Here is a 19,580-nt window from a genome sequence, read left to right as displayed (position 1 = left end):
TCTATGGAAGGATAAACTTGCAAAGAAGGTTCACTAAATTGGTGCCTGAGATTAGAGGGTTGACCTGTGATGAGATGCTGAGCAAATTGGGCCCATACTCTCTGGATTTTCTAAGAATGAGAGGTGATCACATTGAAACATACAAGATTCTGAAGGAGTTTGACAGGTTAAACACTAAGGTTGTTTCACTTTGCTGAGGAATCTAGAACATCAGGGTGAAGTCACAATGCAAAGTGTCTATCATTAAGGACTCTAATGAAGAGAAACTTCTTCACCCAGCGACTTGTGAACCTTTGGGTAGATGCTCCATTGCTGAGTATATTCAAGGCTGCAATAGACAGATTTATGGTTTCAGGGAATCAAGAGATGTGGGGAGCAGGCGGGAAAGTGGAATTTAGGCAGAATATCAGCCATGATCCTGATGAGTGTCGGAGCAGACTCGCAGGGCCATGTGATCTACTCCTCCTATTTCTTACGGTGTTATGTTCCCCTCCAAGTCACATACTATCCTGACTTGGAAATATACCTCTATTCCTTCATTGTTACTAGGTCAAAATCATAGGAACTCCCTAACTAGCAGCACTGCACAGATCACAGCAGTTAAGCATGGTGGCTCACAGCACCTTCTCAAGGGCAATTAGTGATCAGCAATAAATGGTAACCTTGTTAGTGACAGCCATATTCCATGGATGAAATAATTTTTTAAAAGTCCTTTTGACATCACCCGACACCATTAAGCCCCGGAAACCGTTGCCAAAGTATCCTGACCACCCCTGACCAGAACTTATTCCACGTGCATAACGTACAAACACGCCTGAGTTGTTAATGCTTTCTCCTCTAACCAAACATTTCACAAAATTGTGTGTTGACTTCACACAACAGATGTCATTTTTTTAAACCAAACCTATTTTTAAAAAGTGGCCAAACCTATTGCAAATGCTCTGTATGAAAGATTTGTAAATCTTGTGCACTTTGGAATGTTTATGTACCATCATTAATAGATTCAGTGCAACAATGGTGTATTGCATCAATAGTCATGACTCTATTGCTGTTTTTTGGATTTCACAAAGAGTGCAGTAGATTGATCATTGTAACCTGATGCCGTAGGTCAATTGACTTGTACTGAAAAATTCAAAGGGCTGCATTTTATATTATAAGCCTATTGTACATCAGAATGTCACATTGTGTTGGTTGGAATCCACCACTCTATTTTCTGGCCAGGTTCTCATATTCTTTGACATATAGTCTGCTTGTTTGTTTGTGTAGATGTATTCCAGTCAAGAGCTAGAAATGAGAGTTTAAATAGGTTAAATAGGTAAAAATCATTACTGCTATTTTCCCAGAATATTCCAGAGAACCATGTTGCTTTCCTAAGTTGCTTGCTTATGTTTTTGTGCTGATGCCACATATGTAGTGCATCTGCAGATAATATGCAAAGGGATTTATCATTTGCATATTCTTAAAAGGATTCCTTTGAAAAAAAATCTTGCTCTCAATTTAGAATTTGCAACCTAAATTATAAATTATTGTTGTTGTCATCGCTAATTACTCAAAACCAGGAGTGTGGTGCCAAATTCTGAGGTGCAGGAGCTCTAAGGAAATGTTGGCCATATTTCTAAATCTACTATTACGTTGTTTTCCTATGTGCTAATCATTTGAATCCCCAAAAATCCGTAAAACTATGCTTTTTAAGTGAAAAATATTAGTGCTAGTAGGCATTTTACTTTGAACAGTGCAGTATTTTGAATCATTGGTTTTTTCATTATGGGGTGGTAGGTGGTGGGTGGTGGTGGTTCCATGTAGTCTTATGAACATAAATGATAATATTGGCTTATGAGAATTCATGAGTGTGTTGGTGTTATTAAATTCATTTGACTGAATTCTTGTTCACATTCTGCAACGTTGCTTAGAATTACTTGTGTATAATTTAGTAATGGTCGTAAATCCTGAGGAGTGCATAGTCCAGCTTCCTCCACAAAATCTCTGAATGCATTGATTACAGAAGTAGATGACCATTTAAACAGCTTGCAGAGAGAAGATATTGCCAATTCTCCATAACCTGGTGGCATTTTAGCTGGCCAATAGTCTTGGTCAAGAACATGCAATTGGTTGATCAGAGATGCATAACTGGATTGGGCTTCAGAGGCTGAAAGAGAGCCTTTCAATGACATAGTTGTGAACATTTGATTTTCTAAATTATTAACGAGACTGGTTAAAAAAACTGCTGATAATTAATGCTGATAATCTTACTGTTGTTCCCGAACGAAACCATTCCAAACTTACCCTGTGCGACTATAACTTTGGCCTTGAGCTTTTGTGCCAGGTCGCTCTTTCAGTCCACGCAAAAAGCGTGAAGGCTCAGCTTGTCTGCATACACAATCATTGTAGTGAGTTTCTGCAAACACTCTGAGACCATGCTGAGTTAATGTAATATGTCATACAGCAGAGCTAAGTCTAAGAGAAACTGTTTCGAGGAAATTCTCTTTAACAGACCCTCATAGGTTTTCCTGTCAAAGGCAAACCTTGTTTCAGCTTTCATTGGCAGTTCAAAATGAGCACACAATGTTTCATAGTTGTGCCACACAGCTGACACTGTTCAAAATGAACTTCCTACCCGTCTGGCACTTAAAATGTGGTCTATTTTGGAAATTTGTTCTAATTCAGCAGTGCCTCTGATTGAGAGGTGACCTGTTATACACAGAGTATAATTTGTCCATAAATGAATGGAAGTGGTTCACTTCACTAACTTCTATCACTGAATCGCCACTGCAAATTCTAACCTATGGTTTAGGCAATGTCAAATAATAACACCTGGACATTGCTCCATAAGCCTGTTGGCTATACCTGATTTGGTGCCCAGTATAACACTCACTCCATCACTAGCAAACGCTACAAAATGCTGCTTCAGATAAGAGTCATCAAAACCATGTTTCTCGAGACATTCAGGAAGGTACTTAACTACTATATCAGCTTTTTGATCTGGAAGTTCAATTAAATCTAAAAACATGGAAGTGTGGATCATCCTGCTTATGACTTCATATTTCAGATAAGCTATTAGAGCAGTTTTGTTAATTAGGCTTCTAGATTCATCAGTAAGAATCGAGCTTTTACCCTCTATTATGATATGCTGACAATTTTTTTTCCTCATCTTGGGAGCTATGTGGTCAGTAATTTCTGCAGGAATGCAACCCAATCCCATGCCAACACCATTTTTGGTTTGAAGTTCCAGCAAGCCAAAGTGGTCAAAGTAAGGCCTGTTGTTTTGAGCCAAGTAGTATGCAGAGTGGAAAACTGGACAACAAGCTGCCTTTGGATGAGATGCATTCATGTTGTCACAAATTTTTCCAAGAATGTCTTTGTCTTTGTTTGCTTTTTCAGTGACACATTGCAGAGTGATGTGAGCTTTTGACAATTTGTGTTTCTCAGTTTTTTTTCTGAGCGATCTTAAACATTCACTCTGGTTGGATCCATTGTAAGACACTTGGTACAAATGCCATTCATTTGAAAGTCTCAATCCCTTGGACCTGAAAAGTGTTGTTACCAATGTTTGCACACACTTTACACCCAAGTTTTTCACCCTTATAGTCTATCCAAGGATATGTTTTATCCCTCTTCGTGCACACATCAGCACAGGAACACAGACCTGGCCCTGTACCCAGCTCAGTTTCAGTATTACACTGTGTGGTCAATTTGGACTGTGAGGCAGTTCCAACACTGAAGCCCTCCTCTCCATATCACTTAGCTTGACAGTACTTGAATGTTCTTTACTTTCTTTACTTTCTCTACAAAAGGAGGTTATGATTTTATTTGGTCATTGTGTTGTTTTCAGGCAGTTTTGAAAGTTTGATTATTACACCACCCCCCCCTCCCCCCAATTACGCATGAAGCAGGCTCTTGGGCTTGGAGATTTTAGACATTGTCCTGTTTTCTGTGAGCAGCTGTTAGCAATTCACTTGCATTGGTGTCCTGTATTTAGTCTTAGACAAATCTCACTCAGATAACTGGCCAAATATCTGGCAGTGTGACATAAAGGTTATGGAGCTGCTTGCAGCAGCAATGAGCTGTGCTATGCAGGAGGAAACAGAGAGATCGATTTTTGCTCGGTGAGGGTTAACGGATATGGAGCCAAGGTGAAATTAAAATGCAGATCCAACATGTGGCAGAACAGGCTTGCGAGGGTGGATGGCTTACCCCTGCTTCAATGCTCATAGAAGATCACAGAATTGTTCCCATTCAAGTGGGAATTATTCCACTATTTTAAAAAATTCAACCATAGCCAACAGTTACTACAGTGGCTGGGTGTTATGTCCCTGTGGTCGGTTATGTGAAACATGAATTTGTTACTGAGAACAGGAGGAGACTGGTTGATTATGATACACCTCAAGCAAAGTCTTTTCACAAATCCTAAGCAGCTAAATTGCCACTTGACTTAAGCAGTATGACTGACTAAAGCTCGTAATCCAACTGTGGAGTTTTTAGTCCTTTTGTTCAAGAGCCACAAGAAAATGCAGGAGAATACAATTTACCTATTCATTATTCCAAATTAGGCTGCCATAGTGAACTTAGGTTAAACTGAGTGAAATAAACTTCAGAAGCAGTAGCTTGTGCAGAAGATACTTCAGGAGTTCCAGCCCCTTCAAATAAATTATAAATAACCTCGCTATCTTTCTCTTTCAGCTGTATATTTCTCTACTTGGAGCTTTGTTCTGTCTGAGCTAAGATTGAGGCCTTTGTCCCTTCAGGCGGCAGTGAATACTGAGTAGGCCTATGGATTTTAGGCCATTTTATTTTATCAGCTGTTAACCTGCCACTTCAAGATGTCGACAGCCGGGCATCAAGGAAAAAAGACAAAATGCATAGACTCTAAACAGGTGACAACTGGCGCGCAATGCAACGGCGCCAGAAGCAGAAAGTAGTTTTGGCACGTTGTTCACCTCCAGGGTTTCAATCTTGCCCTCCGTGATTCCTTTCTCCCTGATCTCCATGTACACTCAAGCTTCACTTTCCAAGCTTTCCACTTTCAGATCTTCAGCTGTGTCAAGCAGAAAACCACTGCTCCATCAGTAAGGAGTCAACAACCTTCGGCTGCCTCCACAGATCTTCACGGCTTCTTCCACTTTGCTCCACATCTGCTCCCCGCAGCTCATTCCTTAACTTGGAGCCTTTTTCTCTGCTCCTGTCATTTTTCTTGACTCAATGGACCTGGGACTTTACTTCTGGGACCTCTCCCTGTCCCTTTCTTTCCCTGTGTCCTGCTCCATGGGACACCCTCTCCCTAATGGCACTCCTGTTCAGCTCAGCTGACCTGTAATTTTACACTGTTTCACTTCTTTACTTCCTTTTCTTCTATACAGGCGCACAGGGCTGTTCCCTGGCCTGAAGAATGAAAAAAACACTAACTGTGCATGTGCAGCCAGTTCCTGGCCAGTGCATGCGTGAATGTCCTGAGAACTTGCAGGAAATGTAGTTCCTGGCCTCCTAACTCCCAATCTCCAACTTCTAGTTAAGGTAAATTCCTAGGGGTTCGTCACACACAAACAGCCGTGAATATTAAAATCTTTAAATAGGAGGTACTGGAGCGCTGCTCCAGTGCACTCCAGCAGCACTATATCCCTACCCAAAACGATGACCAGACCTCATGATTTGTCTGTTCTCAAGTAACTCAGCAAGCCAATCCTGGAGCCACAGGTCTTTGAGCATTGCCCTGAGGAAGAGGGGTTCTCAAGCCAGGTGTGAATTTTCCTCCACAAACATTCTAGCTCAATTGACTAGCATATTGGTCTCAATATTCTAAACATCTAAAACACTAAACAAAGGCCAATGGGAACAGCTACGCCAGCTACTTGGAGTCCATGTCAATGCTTCATTGTGCAATGCACAACTCAGTCCCTTTTAAATAATGCATTCTAAAAATCCTAAAAAGGAGTACTGTGTTATAATACTTAGTTTTCTCTCTTTGTTTTCTTCAATTACCTGTGAATAGGCAACTAAATGTTGAAACAGTACTGCTTAACTTGTTTACCTATTAACAGGTGACAAATGCTCACTAATATGGGGTGTCAGCCTTTACTCAGTGGGAAACAAAAACAGAATTACCTGGAAAAACTCAGCAGGTCTGGCAGCATCGGCGGAGAAGAAATCAGTTAACGTTTCGAGCCTTCATGGCCCTTCGGCAGAACTGAGGCATAGTTAGAAGAAGGGAGAAATATAAATTGGTTTAAGATGGGTGGGGGGGTGGGGGGGGGGGGGTGGCGGGAGAGACACATTGAGGGTGTGGTGATTGTGGAGATGAGCAGATAATCAAAAGATGTCACAGACAAAAGGATCAAAGAGGTGTCGAAGGTGGTGACATTTGTCTGAGAAAAGTGCTAATTAAGAATGGAAGACAGGATATTCAAAGTACAGCTCTAGTGGGGGTGGGGTGGAAAGACTAACAAGGTTTTAGTTTAGATTTAAAAATAATGGAAATAGGTGGGGAAAGAAGAATCTATATAAATTATTGAAGAAAAAGGGGTGGGGGGGGGGAAGAAACGGAGTGGGGATGGGGGGAGGGGGAGTTTAAGATCTAAAGTTGTTGAATTCAATATTCAGCCCAGAAGGCTGTAAAGTGCCTAGTCGGAAGATGAGGTGCTGTTCCTCCAATTTGCGTTGGGCTTCACTGGAACAATGCAGCAAGCCAAGGACAGACATGTGGGCAAGAGAACAGGGTGGAGTGTTAAAATGGCAAGCGACAGGGAGGTTTGGGTCTTTCTTGCGGACAGACCGCAGGTGTTCCGCAAAACGGTCGCCCAGTTTGCGTTTGGTCGCTCCAATGTAGAGGAGACCGCATTGGGAGCAACGAATGCAGTAGACTAAGTTAGGGGAAATGCAAGTGAAATGCTGCTTCACTTGAAAGGAGTGTTTGGGCCCTTGGACGGTGAGGAGAGAGGAAGTGAAGGGGCAGGTGTTGCATCTTCTGCGTGGGCATGGGGAGGTGCCATAAGTGGGGGTTGAGGAGTAGGGGGTGATGGAGGAGTGGACCAGGGTGTCCCGGAGGGAACGATCCCTACGGAATGCCGTCAGGGGGGGTGAAGGGAAGATGTGTTTGGTGGTGGCATCATGCTGGAGTTGGCGGAAATGGCGGAGGATGATCCTTTGAATGCGGAGGCTGGTGGGGTGATAAGTGAGGACAAGGGGGACCCTATCATGTTTCTGGGAAGGAGGAGAAGGCGTGAGGGAGGATGCGCGGGATATGGGCCGGACACGGTTGAGGGCCCTGTCAACGACCGTGGACGGAAAACCTCGGTTAAGGAAGAAGGAGGACATGTCAGAGGAGCTGTTTTTGAAGGTAGCGTCATCAGAACAGATGCGACGGAGGCGAAGGAACTGAGAGAATGGGATGGAGTCTTTACAAGAAGCGGGGTGTGAGGAGCTGTAGTCGAGGTAGCTGTGGGAGTCAGTAGGCTTGTAATGGATATTGGTGGACAGTCTATCATCAGAAATTGAGACAGAGAGGTCAAGGAAGGGAAGAGAAGTGTCAGAGATGGACCATGTGAAGATGATGGAGGGGTGGAGATTGGAAGCAAAATTAATAAATTTTTCCAGGTCCCGACGAGAGCATGAAGCAGCACCGAAGTAATCATCGATGTACCGGAGAAAGAGTTGTGGGAGGGGGCCTCCGGATTGGCTGGAAGTCCTCCAGAATCAGCATCTATCTCCCAGTGACCATTGAAAGCAATCCAGGAGATTTAGGATATGCAAATTTTCAGTGGGTAAACATACAGTAAATGAGCAGATGGAATTCACAGGCAGCCGAAACTTTTGTCTAGGGGGCTGGTAAAGATGTTGGTCCCCAGAGCCAGGTTGAGGCCGTCACTCTAGAAGAGTCTGAGCTTTATTTTGGAACTCTATGCCGACCATGGTGCTTCTGAGGCGGAAGAAGTGCAAGTGGGGAGTGCCACATTACAGGATTAGTTCTTGCTGAAAGGCCACCCATTTCCGAGCAGGGTGCGAAGCAGGAGTGGGACTCAGCCTGAAATATATGAGTTCCTGGGCCTGGGGACATGGGGCAGCCTTGGACTCCACTATTCTTAACCTGGCTGGGTGACAAATGGCAGGAATCTGGGGAAGGGCAGATTAACTTAAAAGGTCATGTGATACCTCCTGGAATCTGTCCAGACAAAGTTGGCAATCCTAGTCATGTTTTCCTAAATTATGACTGCACTTTAAAAAGTATTTCAATAGCTGAGAAGCATTTTGAAACACCCTGAAGCCATGAAAGGTGCTACATATATGAAAGTCTGTTCTTTCTTCGTGTGTTTCTGTCTGCAAGATATGTATGAAGCCTGATTTTAACTCCAGTGCCATTTTGCTTAACGATTGCATTTTTTAAAACTTTGTTTTAATAATGATTGAAATAAGTAGATATTTCCAATTTGCCTGGATTTTTGGGCACCCATTTCTTTTCATTTGCTGCTACTTTTTGGCTCTACATTCGAATCTGCAACATACCCAAATAATGGGTTATTAAATTGGAATTATAAAAAGCTACATTAATTATCCTCATGAATATGTTTACACTCTTGAAATTAGCCCTTGCAAATACTTTAGAAGATGTGCTGAACATTTCGGTTCATTATTCAATTTGGTAATCTTATCGTGTTAAGACCCTTTCTTCCAGAAGTTTTGTGAGTTAAGGAACTGAGCAGATTTCGATTCCATAACCAGCATATTGCAGATCTTGTATACTGGGGTTTTTATCATTTTTGAGAACTGAAATGCATCTTGATCTTTTAAATATTATTTAAAACAAGGATATTGGAGCTTAAGAATGGAACTTTGTTCCATGTTTAGCATCCAGAGTTGACGTCAGCTGCTATCAGAACTGACTTAGACGCGGCTGGACACAAAGTAGAACAACTTCTACTCCACTCGCTATTCATGTAAGCGCACATTGCTCAAGTAGCAAGAGGGATTAGGTAATTTAGGCTGCTGTTGCAAACCCATTAATCTGCCTTCAAAAATGTGTAAAATGATAGAATTAATTATATCAGGAATAAACTTCAGTTTTATGGCAATGATCATATAGTAAACAGCAGTTAATTCAGATTCAGAAGAGGAAAATTTTACATTGTCAACCTTTTTCATCTTTTTTGATAGAGTGCACTGTGGGAAACCCTATGACATAGAGAACCTCAGCTTCCAAAAATCACGGCAAAATTCCATACACAAAAGCTAATAATTTAGCTCAAACCTGAGATTTCAGAGTAAATCTGAGAATGGAGAAGAAATTGACTAAAGAGCAGGAAGCATTGAATACAAAGTGGTCAAACTAGGAGGAACAGTTGATTCAAAAAGACAATGTGGGTGAAGTAAATGGCCAGATAAAATTTAGTGCGGCAAGTGTAAAGTAAAAATGGGGTAACCCACTTAGTCTGTGAATGGTGTTAATTTGAAAGGGCACTATGAGTAGTGCATATAATGACTTTTATAACTTCCCAATTTGGCAGCAAAAAACACCTAATCAATACAAGATGACCAGAACAAATGCATGGAGTTGTGACAAAGAAGGGCAATAAATTAGATTAGCACCTTGACACAGACATAATGGGCTGAATGTTAACATTTGAGCTTTTACAGAATGGAGTTACCTTCTGAATCAGTTGTCAAGAACACTATTCATCCTGTCCCTAACTCCCCTGCCAACCAGAATTTTAAGTCAACAATTCAAGAAATGCATTTATTTCCAACTTGAGAAAAGCCACTGCCAGTATGGAATTTTATCCATGTTGATATTTGTCCTGCGCTTTATCAAGTGTCAACTTATGCTTTTACAGATGTGATTGTGAAACTTGCACTATAATTTATTGGAAATATTTATTAACATTCAATTGTTTTTATTTTCAGACAAAATTCAAGAAGCTCAAAAAGAACTGCAGGTTACTGAAGGTGCCCAAAAAAATTTGCAACTTCTTGAAGACACAAAAAAAGGTTGGTTTTAAGTTCAAAATGTACTGTGCAATTTAAAGAGAGCTTGGTGTGATTTATTTTAATTGGTCATCTGCAGTGTCTAAAAATTGAACATTTAATTATCATCCTTTGATCTCTTCAGTTAAAGGAAATGAAAGGGAAAGCATTTTTATGATCTTCAGTCAGGGAAAGGAGAAAACAGGTCAAATCAGGTACAGAAAAAGAAAGATAAAGTTTCAAAAAAAAAAGATTGGATTAAGAAAGTGGGCAAGAAACAGGCAGAAAGGAAAAGTAAGAACATAATTTAAACTACCCATAACAATTCACTACCTGAAGCAAATACTTTTAATTGTTTCGTTGTTGGGCCAGAGAGGTTCATTGGCAGAGACTATACCATTGGGCAGATTCCACCTGAACTTTGCTGGGAATAGGGACCTAGTGGAAAGCATAAATAGGGCTGTCACAGGAACTTTTATCAATGCGATTAATGTTGCCTAACAGCATAAATTAAGAGACTCCGTGTTTGGTGGTGAGTTTAGTGGGCAGTTAATCTGCAAGTGCAACAACTTAATCAAGCTCATGGAAATGTTAAGGGCTAACAGTGGTATGACACAAATTGCCCAGCAATTTGTGGCAATTTGCATGATGGGTATCTCTTCCTTGCCACAAATTGCTAGCTGAATTGCAGATTAATAATGGTGCATGTTGTTCAGGTGCCAGTATTTTTCAGCAAATTATATAACGGTTGAAGGGAAGTAATTGAGTGCATTCCAAACTTTAAAATTATCCTCTGACAATTAGGGGGATGGATTGCATCCTTTGTAAGCAAGATCGAGAGTCCATTTGCTACATTGCCTTCCTCGTGCCAGAGCGAAGGATAACTTGAACTGCCCTGAAAGGATATTGGAGAGGGAAGGAGAGGATCCAGTCATTGAGTCCATCTTGGGCCTAGCAACGTAGGAAAAGATACTCAAGTGGTTCTGTTTGAAGAGTACCAGGGGTCACAGATCACTCGGGGTTGTTGTGAGACTTATTATGGCAACATGCACTTTTACATGTTGTAGTCTGGAGCTATGGATGGTGGCGGTGGAGGTTCCATCTTTCTTTCCATCACATGGCTGACCAGGAATCTCTCCCACTCTTACTGCCTGTCATTGCCATGTGTTGGAATGATTTGCAGGTTGAAAATCAACCTGCTTAATCACGTTATAAACATACCTTCCTTGGCCATCAAGTCTTCAGATTGGACTCGAACCTGAAGTTTCTGGCTTAGAGACAGGGTTCCTACTTACTGCGCCCCAAGACTTCCCAGAGTGCCAAGAGTCAAGAGCTATATTAGAAAAACCGAATTCAAGGAATTATAATCTCTGAATTATGTGCAGATTGATTTAGGGATAAGTGAATTAAGGAGGTGAACAAGTGGCTGAGGGAATGGTATGAGCTTGAGTGGTGCCATTTCATGGGACATAAACTCTAGTACTTGGCAGGAAGGAACTATAGCATTGGGGCGGACTCCACCTGAACTGGGCTGAAACTAGGGTTGTCACAAGGACTTTAAACAGGAAAATGGGGGCTGAAGACGCGACTGAAAATGGTAGCATTAATAAAACAAATGAAAAGCAACAGAGTAATCATCAAAAATTGTCCATGAGGCACTACTGGTAAAGAGAAAACTAAAAGCCGTAAAGTAATTAAATCAAGAGAAAGAAATAAGAAAAGTATGAGGGAAAACACCTCTGGAACAGATGGATAGGTTAAAGTGCATGGCCCAATAAGCACTCTTTACACAAACACTTCGTATAAAGGACAAAATGAATGAATTGCAGGCACAATCCCACTTATTCTGAGATTTCAGAATACTTGGAAGTGCATGGTAAAATAGGGAAAAGTCAGCATGGTTTTATCAAGGGGAGGTCATGCCTGACAAATCTGTTAGAATTCTTTGAGGAGGTAACGAGTAGGTTAGACAAAGGAGAGCCAATGGATGTTATCTACTTGGACTTCCAGAAGGCCTTTGACAAGGTGCCGCACAGGAGGCTGCTCAGTAAGATAAGAGCCCATGGTGTTAGAAGCAAGGTACTAGCATGGATAGATTGGCTGTCTGGCAGGAGGCAGAGAGTAGGGATAAGGGGGTCCTTCTCAGGATGGCAGCCGGTGACTAGTGGAGTTCCGCAGGGGTCAGTGTTGGGACCACAACTTTTCACTTTATACATTAATGATCTAGATGAAGGAACTGAGGGCATCCTGGCTAAGTTTGTAGATGATACAAAGATAGGTGGAGGGACAGGTAGTATTGAGGAGGCTGGGAGGCCGCAGAAGGATTTAGATAGGTTAGGAGAATGGGCAAAGAAGTGGCAGATGGAATACAACTTGGGGAAGGTCATGCACTTTGGTAGGAAGAATGGAGGCATAGACTATTTTCTAAATGGGGAGAGAATTCAGAAATCTGGAGTACAAAGGAACTTGGGAGTCCTAGTCCAGGATTCTCTTAAGGTTAACTTGCAGGTTGAGTCGGTAGTTAGGAAGACAAATGCAATGTTGTCATTTATTTCGAGAGGACTAGAATATAAAAGCAGGGATGTGCTGCTGAGGCTTTATAAGGCTCTGGTCAGACCACATTTAGAATATTATGAGCAATTTTGGGCCCCATATCTCAGGAAGGATGTGTTGGCCCTGGAGAGGGTCCAGAGGAGGTTCACAAGAATGATCCCATGAATGAAAGGCTTAACATATGATGAACGTTTGAGGACCCTGGGTCTATACTCGATGGAGTTTAGAAGGATGAGGGGGGATCTGATTGAAACTTACAGAATACTGAAAGGCCTGGATAGAGTGGATGTGGGGAAGCTGTTTCCATTAGCAGGAGAGACTAGGACCCGAGGGCACAGCCTCAGAGTAAAGGGAATATCGTTTAGAATAGAGATGAGGAGAAACTTCTTTAGCTAGAGAGTGAATCTATGGAGTTCATTGTCACAGAAGGCTGTGGAGGCCATGGCATTGAGTGTATTTAAGACGGAGATAGATAGGTTCTTGATTGGTAAGGGGATCAAAGGTTACGGGGAGAAGGCCGGAGAGTGGGGTTGAGAAACTTATCAGCCATGATTTAATGGCGGAGCAGACTCGATGGGCCGAATAGCCTAATTTCTGCTCCTATGTCTTATGGTCTATTGGAGGGCATGACATGGTAGCTGTTACTGAGACATAGCTATGAGACAGTCAGGATAGGGAAACGGGTAGAGGCTAGGAGTAGCCTTAATGATTCAGTATGAAATTACTTAAGGATATGATGTGAGGTAAGCAGGCAGTGAAGACTTGGAGTAAAATTAAAAAATAGAGAAGTATTACAAACTGTGCTCGGAATTATGCAGGGCCCCTGGTAGCAAATGTGAAGTAGCAGATTATGTAAATGTAGAGATCAGACAAGCATACAACCAAGGCAGGGTGGTTTTAATGGAGAATTTTAGCTGGCATATCGATTGAGATAAGCAGATGAGTTCATTGCAGAAAGGTAGCAAAATTCTTGTGTGTACAGGACAGTTTTCTGCAACAATAGCCAGAATTTTCTGGTCCCGGTGGGCATCATGGTGATCAATATGGTGAGAAGGCCAAAAATCAGTTTCACGCCGTCATGAAATCAGGTTGCGATCGTCTGCTATACCTGTCAATGGCGGGCCGCGTTTCTTGCTACCGTATGTCGGAAACATCACTTTAAAACATTTGCATCTAATTATTAGCCCTGCTCACCAGAATCATTCCCCCCCCACCATGTCAAGTTTACCACCCATGTCAGCATGACTTCAGAAAGGCATGCTTCACGACTGCCTTTAAAAGGTGTGCACCTTGCAATATGAACTTCTCGGGGAACTCGGAGGTGAGTGCATGCAACCTTACACAGCGCCTACGAGCATCGCCCGTAGGACCTCAGGGACGAGGCACCATGCATTCACAGGGGGGCAAAGGCAAGTCATTTTTTCCTGGCTGGCTTTCAGTGTGGTGCCAGGACAAGGGCTCCAGTGTGTGTCAGGCCAGGGGCATAGGGGGCAAGGCAGCACAGACTGAAGGAAATTCTCAAGCACGTACCGGAGGGGTGTGAGGGAAGTGGCCATGCACTTGGAAAAGCTTGTCAAAAGTGAGCATTCTTACGCAGCTGAGATCATTCAGCTACAGCTCCATTGACATGCTCAGAGTGGGGCCTCTGAAGCTTTTCTGCCCACTCAGGCAACGCAATAGCATGAAAGTGCCACCAAATGCTCCAAAACTTTTCACCCTTCAGACACAGACTGCAAATTAATGTATATTTTAAGAGAAAGCTGAGCAATAGGCCAACTGGGCAAGTTATACAATTGCTTGTGAAATATGGCTGTGGCGCAGTCACTGGTGGAGGTGCTCACAGACCCTTGCAATGTCTTTATGAAGGTTTGGACCAGTATCCATCATGGCTCAAGCTAACAGCACAGCCTTGCAGTGCGGATTAGGAGAATGGCTGGCTGAGATGAGAACACAGCATGCAGTCCAATGGCCGAAGCTGCCTCCAATCGGTCAAGTGGAACGGGGCTGGGTTTCGGACAGTCAATGAGCATACTACACACTGGCCATCCAAGTAGTGCCCAGCACTCTCCTGCATGCGTGAAGTGGCTTTCAGACTTAATCAAGAGAGGTTCTTAGTACACACATTCTAACAGACACGTCTCTCTCTTTGATCCTGCAGGAGGAGAACATCAGGATCATGGAGCCTGGTGATTTAGCAGTTTGCCTCATGGCTTACAGAGACAAGAGAAGAGGAAAAAGAGAGTGGCAGAGGCACCTGGCTCAGCAAAGGGAGGAGCATCTCCCTTAAGATGAAGGGGCAGCAGGGCCTGCTGTGCATGCAGCTGAAGATCCACAGCAAGCTGTCACTCGTAGATGCCTAGCTAGATCCAGGGTCTATAGACGATGCCTGTCATCCCTGCAGATGACCAAGGACCAGTGTCGTCGAAGACTGCGCACGTCTAGGGAGCTAGCCGGTCACATATGCCACCTGCTGCAAGATTTGGTGCCATGGGAACATGGGGGGCATCCACTGCCAGTGGCCATGAAAGTGACCGCAGCACTCAATTTTTACGCCAGTGACTCCTTCCAGGCTCCACAGGTGACCTGTGCAGGATTTCGTAAGCCTCCACACGCAAGTGTACCTAGGAGGTGACGGACACCATCTTCGCGGAGTCCCAGGACCAGGAAAGCCAGGAAGTAAGAGCGCTGGGATTTGTGCAGATCTTAGGTTTCCCACGGGTGCAGGGTGCAATTGACTGCACTCACGTGGCACTTAGATCTCCATGGCAACAATCAGTCAACTATGTCAACCGCAAGGGCTTTCACTCGCTGAATGTTCAGCTGGTGTGTGACCACCACAAACACATCCTGCAGGTCTGCTCACAACTCCCAAGGAGCGCCCACGGCTCCTACATCCTTAGCAGGTCTCAGGTCCCAGATATCTTCCAGGATCCAGAGCGGCTGCAGGGTTGGCTCCTCGGGGACAAGGGCTGCACACACAAGATGTGGTTGATGATGCCCATTTGGCGTTGTCAGACTGCAGCTGAGCTACAGTATAACGAGGCTCATGCCACAAACCGAACTTTGGTGGAACAAACAATAGGCATTTTGAAAATGAGGTTCCAGGGACTCGACAGATCCGGTGGAGCACTGCAATACCATCTCCAGAGGGTGTCGTGCATCATCATCGCTTGCTGCATGCTCCACAACCTGGCGCTGCAAGGGGGATAGGACATGGCTGAGGAGGAGATGGAGGAGCTGCATGTATTCTCCGATGAGAAGGACGTCAACAGGGATAAAGATGATGAGGTCCTCGAAGGCGAGGATGCTGGCGATGAGGCCATCGCTCTGGCCAGACAAGGCAATTGTGCTTGGAAGGTCCTCATAGCCACAAAATTTGTGGAAGATGATGACAAGATACAATGTGGACAGTCCTAACATTCTCACCTTGCATCTGTGAACGTTTGACTCCTGTGTGGCTGATGGCAGCACACATACAGTGCTCAGGCTCATGTCATGGAGGCGCAGCTGAGGCCTTAATGGTCGCTAGATTCCAGGAGGATGATGATGACATGCAGTGAGGACACCCTGTGATCAGGGTCATATCATGGAGACGCAGCCTTGAAACTTTAAATGCACATGATCCTTTGTCAGCCTTCAGCACCTGACCCCTTCAGGAGCATAGTGTCACCTGTCACAGATGCTGAAGAGATTGGGGCCAGCCCCACCTCAAAGGTGCTGAGAGCACACAGAGGGAATGACGGAACTCTGTGATGCCTGCCTACGACATCCTGGCAGCAATGACGAGCACTTATGTATCCAGGGAGTGTGAAGCCGGACCATCACTTTGGTCTGAAGGCTGCACGAAGCACAGAGAAGGGGCCCTGGACCTGCCTTTATCTTGTGCAGGAACCAAGGTTTCACATCTGATTGACATGAATACTGCTCAACATAACAAAGAGCCATAGGCAGGGAGACATCCTTTGGATAATAGAAAAATGTAGAAGCTGGAAATCTGAAACAAAAACAGACAATGCTGGAAAGTGGTCCTTACGACCACTCTGAAGAAGGGTCATGCAGACTTGAAACGTCAACTCTGTTTCTCTCTCCACTGATGCTGTCATTCTTGGGAGTTTAAAATAGTGAACATTAAATACAAGTGATTAACACCCGTGCCCAGACTGTGCAACTACATCTTCTTAAGAGAGGTGTCAGCTGTGGCTCAGTTCATAGCACCCTCGTCTTTGAATCAGAAGGTTGTGGGTTCATGTCCCACTCTCGGAAACCAAGAACTGTGAATGTACTCGAAAGAGTTGCAATCTGTAACTGTTGATAACTCGAAAGAGTTACATCTTTTTAAGCTTCCTAACCTGCTGCTACGTCTTGGTGCTCCCCCTACATCCGCGGCGGAGGCTGACTGCTATGCCCTGTCTGTGATGATCTTGGTGGGTGCCCTTTGAAGGGCCCTGACCTGCTTTCGGGGTCCTGCTGTGTGGCAGTGGAACCCTCCTTGGCCTGTGGAGCTGGAGCTGCTGGGGTCACAGAAAGAGGGGATTCGAATGTGCTGGACACTCCTGGAGTTACCAGGGCCCAGGGTGTGCACCTTCTGACCCTTCTCCCTGTAGGTGCCCAAGGCAGGGCCCTTGAGAAGGGGAAGCTGGAGTGAGATTGAGCCGTCACGCACCCCTCTCGTGTTGACGCTGTTGGAGGCCAACTGTGGGGTCAGCAATGGAGTTCAGCCTGTGCAGCAGTGCAGGACCAATGTCCTGGATCAAGGTCTCCATCCTACCAGTGCTGACTTCAGTGCGTTGGCATGCCGGCGCTATCACCTCAGACTGAAGGCAGTCGGATCCCTCCATCATGCCTTGCAATCTGAGGACATCCTTTCCTGATGCTCCCGAGCTTGCCTTTGCAGCTCCAGCAACTGAGGTATAACCTAGTCCAGATGCTCCTCATTTCACTCAGACACAGCAGATTTCTGGCCTTCAGCAGTCCTCCAAGTGCCGGAAACCTGGGAAGTCCCTGTCGCCGCCTGCTGTGGATCAGACAGTGCAATGTGCTCACCAATTTGTGACCCCGAGGCTACTCTAGAACTAGGTCCTACCGAGGTGTGTGGCTGTGCAAGTGGAGGGTGTGGGTGAGCGCTATAAACGGGTCTTCAATGAGGGTGTCATCAGATTGTTCTTCTAAGGTGTCTTCAGGGTTTGAGTCGAGGACCTGGGTCATGGAGCCGCCATGGCTGCTTCCCAGATGTGCCTGTGAAAGCAAGGAGTGATAATTAGTGCATGGCAGAGGACTGCAGAACAGGGAAACTGACTCTCAGCATGGTTGTCTGATGGATGTTGCACTGCTGGACCCTCACTTGGTTGAACACCGCCGACCTCACTGTCAGCACAGGAATGGTCCAGATCGTTGCCGGCCAGCTGGATGACCCTATTTTCAAAGCCTGCGAGGGCCCTGAAGTCAGGCGTTCCTCCACCAGGCTGTGACCTCTCCCTTTTATTGTGTGCCAACTTGTCCTGCATGAAGACAAATGGAGAGAGTGGATCCAGATGAGAAGGATGCCTGGCATGTGTGGGTGGTGAGTGGTGCCATGGTTGTGATGAGGACATGATCCACAGGGCAGATGAAGGTGTGTGTGAGTGTGAATGGTGATCTCCCTTAAACTGACATTGAGTGAGATCCATGTGGGTGTGTGATGGGTTTGTGAGTGTGTGAGTTGAGAGTGATGAGAAGAGTGACTTGGAACAGAGGAGATCATTCATCCTCTATCAGCACTGGGTGGCTGGCCTCCTTTGCAGGGTGTTTCTCCCATGCTGGATTGGTGACCTTGCTGGTCTTCGCCCAGAGCGGGAGTAGAGGACTTCATGGCGGGTCTCCACTACATCCAGTAGGCGCCCGAGAGAGGCCCTGCTAAATTTGGCTGCAGCATGTTCCTTTGGCAGCCATTACTTTGCAGCAGCTTCTGATCTCTTAGGGAGTGCTAGCTCTGTGCATGGGCACCCTTTAAATATGGCGCCTGGATTACTGAAGGCCTGAGCTGATGGCAGGACGGGCGAATCAGTGGCTGCCCCGCCAGTAATCAGGCAGGTTTCCCGGGAATGCATTGTTAATTAGGCCAAATATGGGACGACACGGCACGAAAACCCACCATTGCGGCGGTGGGTAAAACGTCTTTTTTCCTGCCCGTTACCGCACCTTGTGCAAACCTGGGACAATTCCACTCAATATGTCCTAGAACCAATCAGGGAACACACCATATCAGATATGGTAATGAATAATGAGCCAGATTTAGTCAATAGCCTAATGATGCTTGAGTAATTATCTAATATCAACTATAGCATGATTGAATTCAATATTGTGCTTGAAAAGGAGAAACCCAAAATGGCTACTAAAAGTCTAGATTTGGGTAGCTCTGACTCTGATGGGATGAGACACCAACTGTTCACAGTAAACCGGGCAAGGATGTTAACAGGTAAGATGACCAAACAGCAGTGACAGGTGTTCAAAAAAAAAATTATTGTGGTACAGAATCTGTTTATACCTTTAAGGGGCAAGAGCTCTACTAGTCAGAAAATAGCCAGAGATGACAAAAGAGGTGAGGAACAACATTAAACTAATTAAAAGAAAAAGAATACAAAAATGCAAAAGGTAGCATATATTCAAGATGCAAAGAACAGCAAAGGCTGACAAAACAGTAAGAGCTATAAAAGAGATAATATGAAAAGAAGCTTACAAGGGATATCACAATCAACACAAATATTTCTTACAATTACATTACAAAAATGTGCGTGATCAAGAGAAATGTGGGCCCTAAAAAAACTGGTAGTAATGATATTGTAAATGGAAATAAGGAAATGATGGACATTTTAAATAATTACTTTGTATCAATATTTGCAGTAGAGGGAGAGGATAGTGTGTTGGACACAAAGAAAATTAATTTTAAACGGGCAGACTATCACTAAAATTAGCATAAACAAATTCATAGCAGTGAAGAAAATAATAACACTGAAGAGTGAGCAGTTCCCCAGGATCAGATGGTTTACCACCCCAAGGTTTTAAAGATAGTCGGTGAGAACATTGCAGAGGTCCTAACCTTTATC

General features: G+C 44.3%; 1 protein-coding gene across 1 annotated transcript in view; it reads left to right on the top strand.

Moving 5' to 3' along the window:
- hivep1 (HIVEP zinc finger 1) overlaps positions 1-19,580 on the top strand; it is a 286,849-nt gene that overhangs the window by 155,349 nt on the left and 111,920 nt on the right. Inside the window, 1 exon segment of the mRNA XM_078539188.1 lies at positions 9,886-9,969. Within this exon segment, the coding sequence (XP_078395314.1) occupies positions 9,886-9,969 (84 nt within the window).

The sequence above is a fragment of the Cetorhinus maximus genome, chromosome 3 (genome assembly GCF_964194155.1).
Source record: "Cetorhinus maximus chromosome 3, sCetMax3.hap1.1, whole genome shotgun sequence".
Taxonomy (NCBI): domain Eukaryota; kingdom Metazoa; phylum Chordata; class Chondrichthyes; order Lamniformes; family Cetorhinidae; genus Cetorhinus; species Cetorhinus maximus.
The sequence above is the reverse complement of the archived record's forward strand: the minus strand, read 5'-3'. Positions and strand labels throughout refer to the sequence as shown.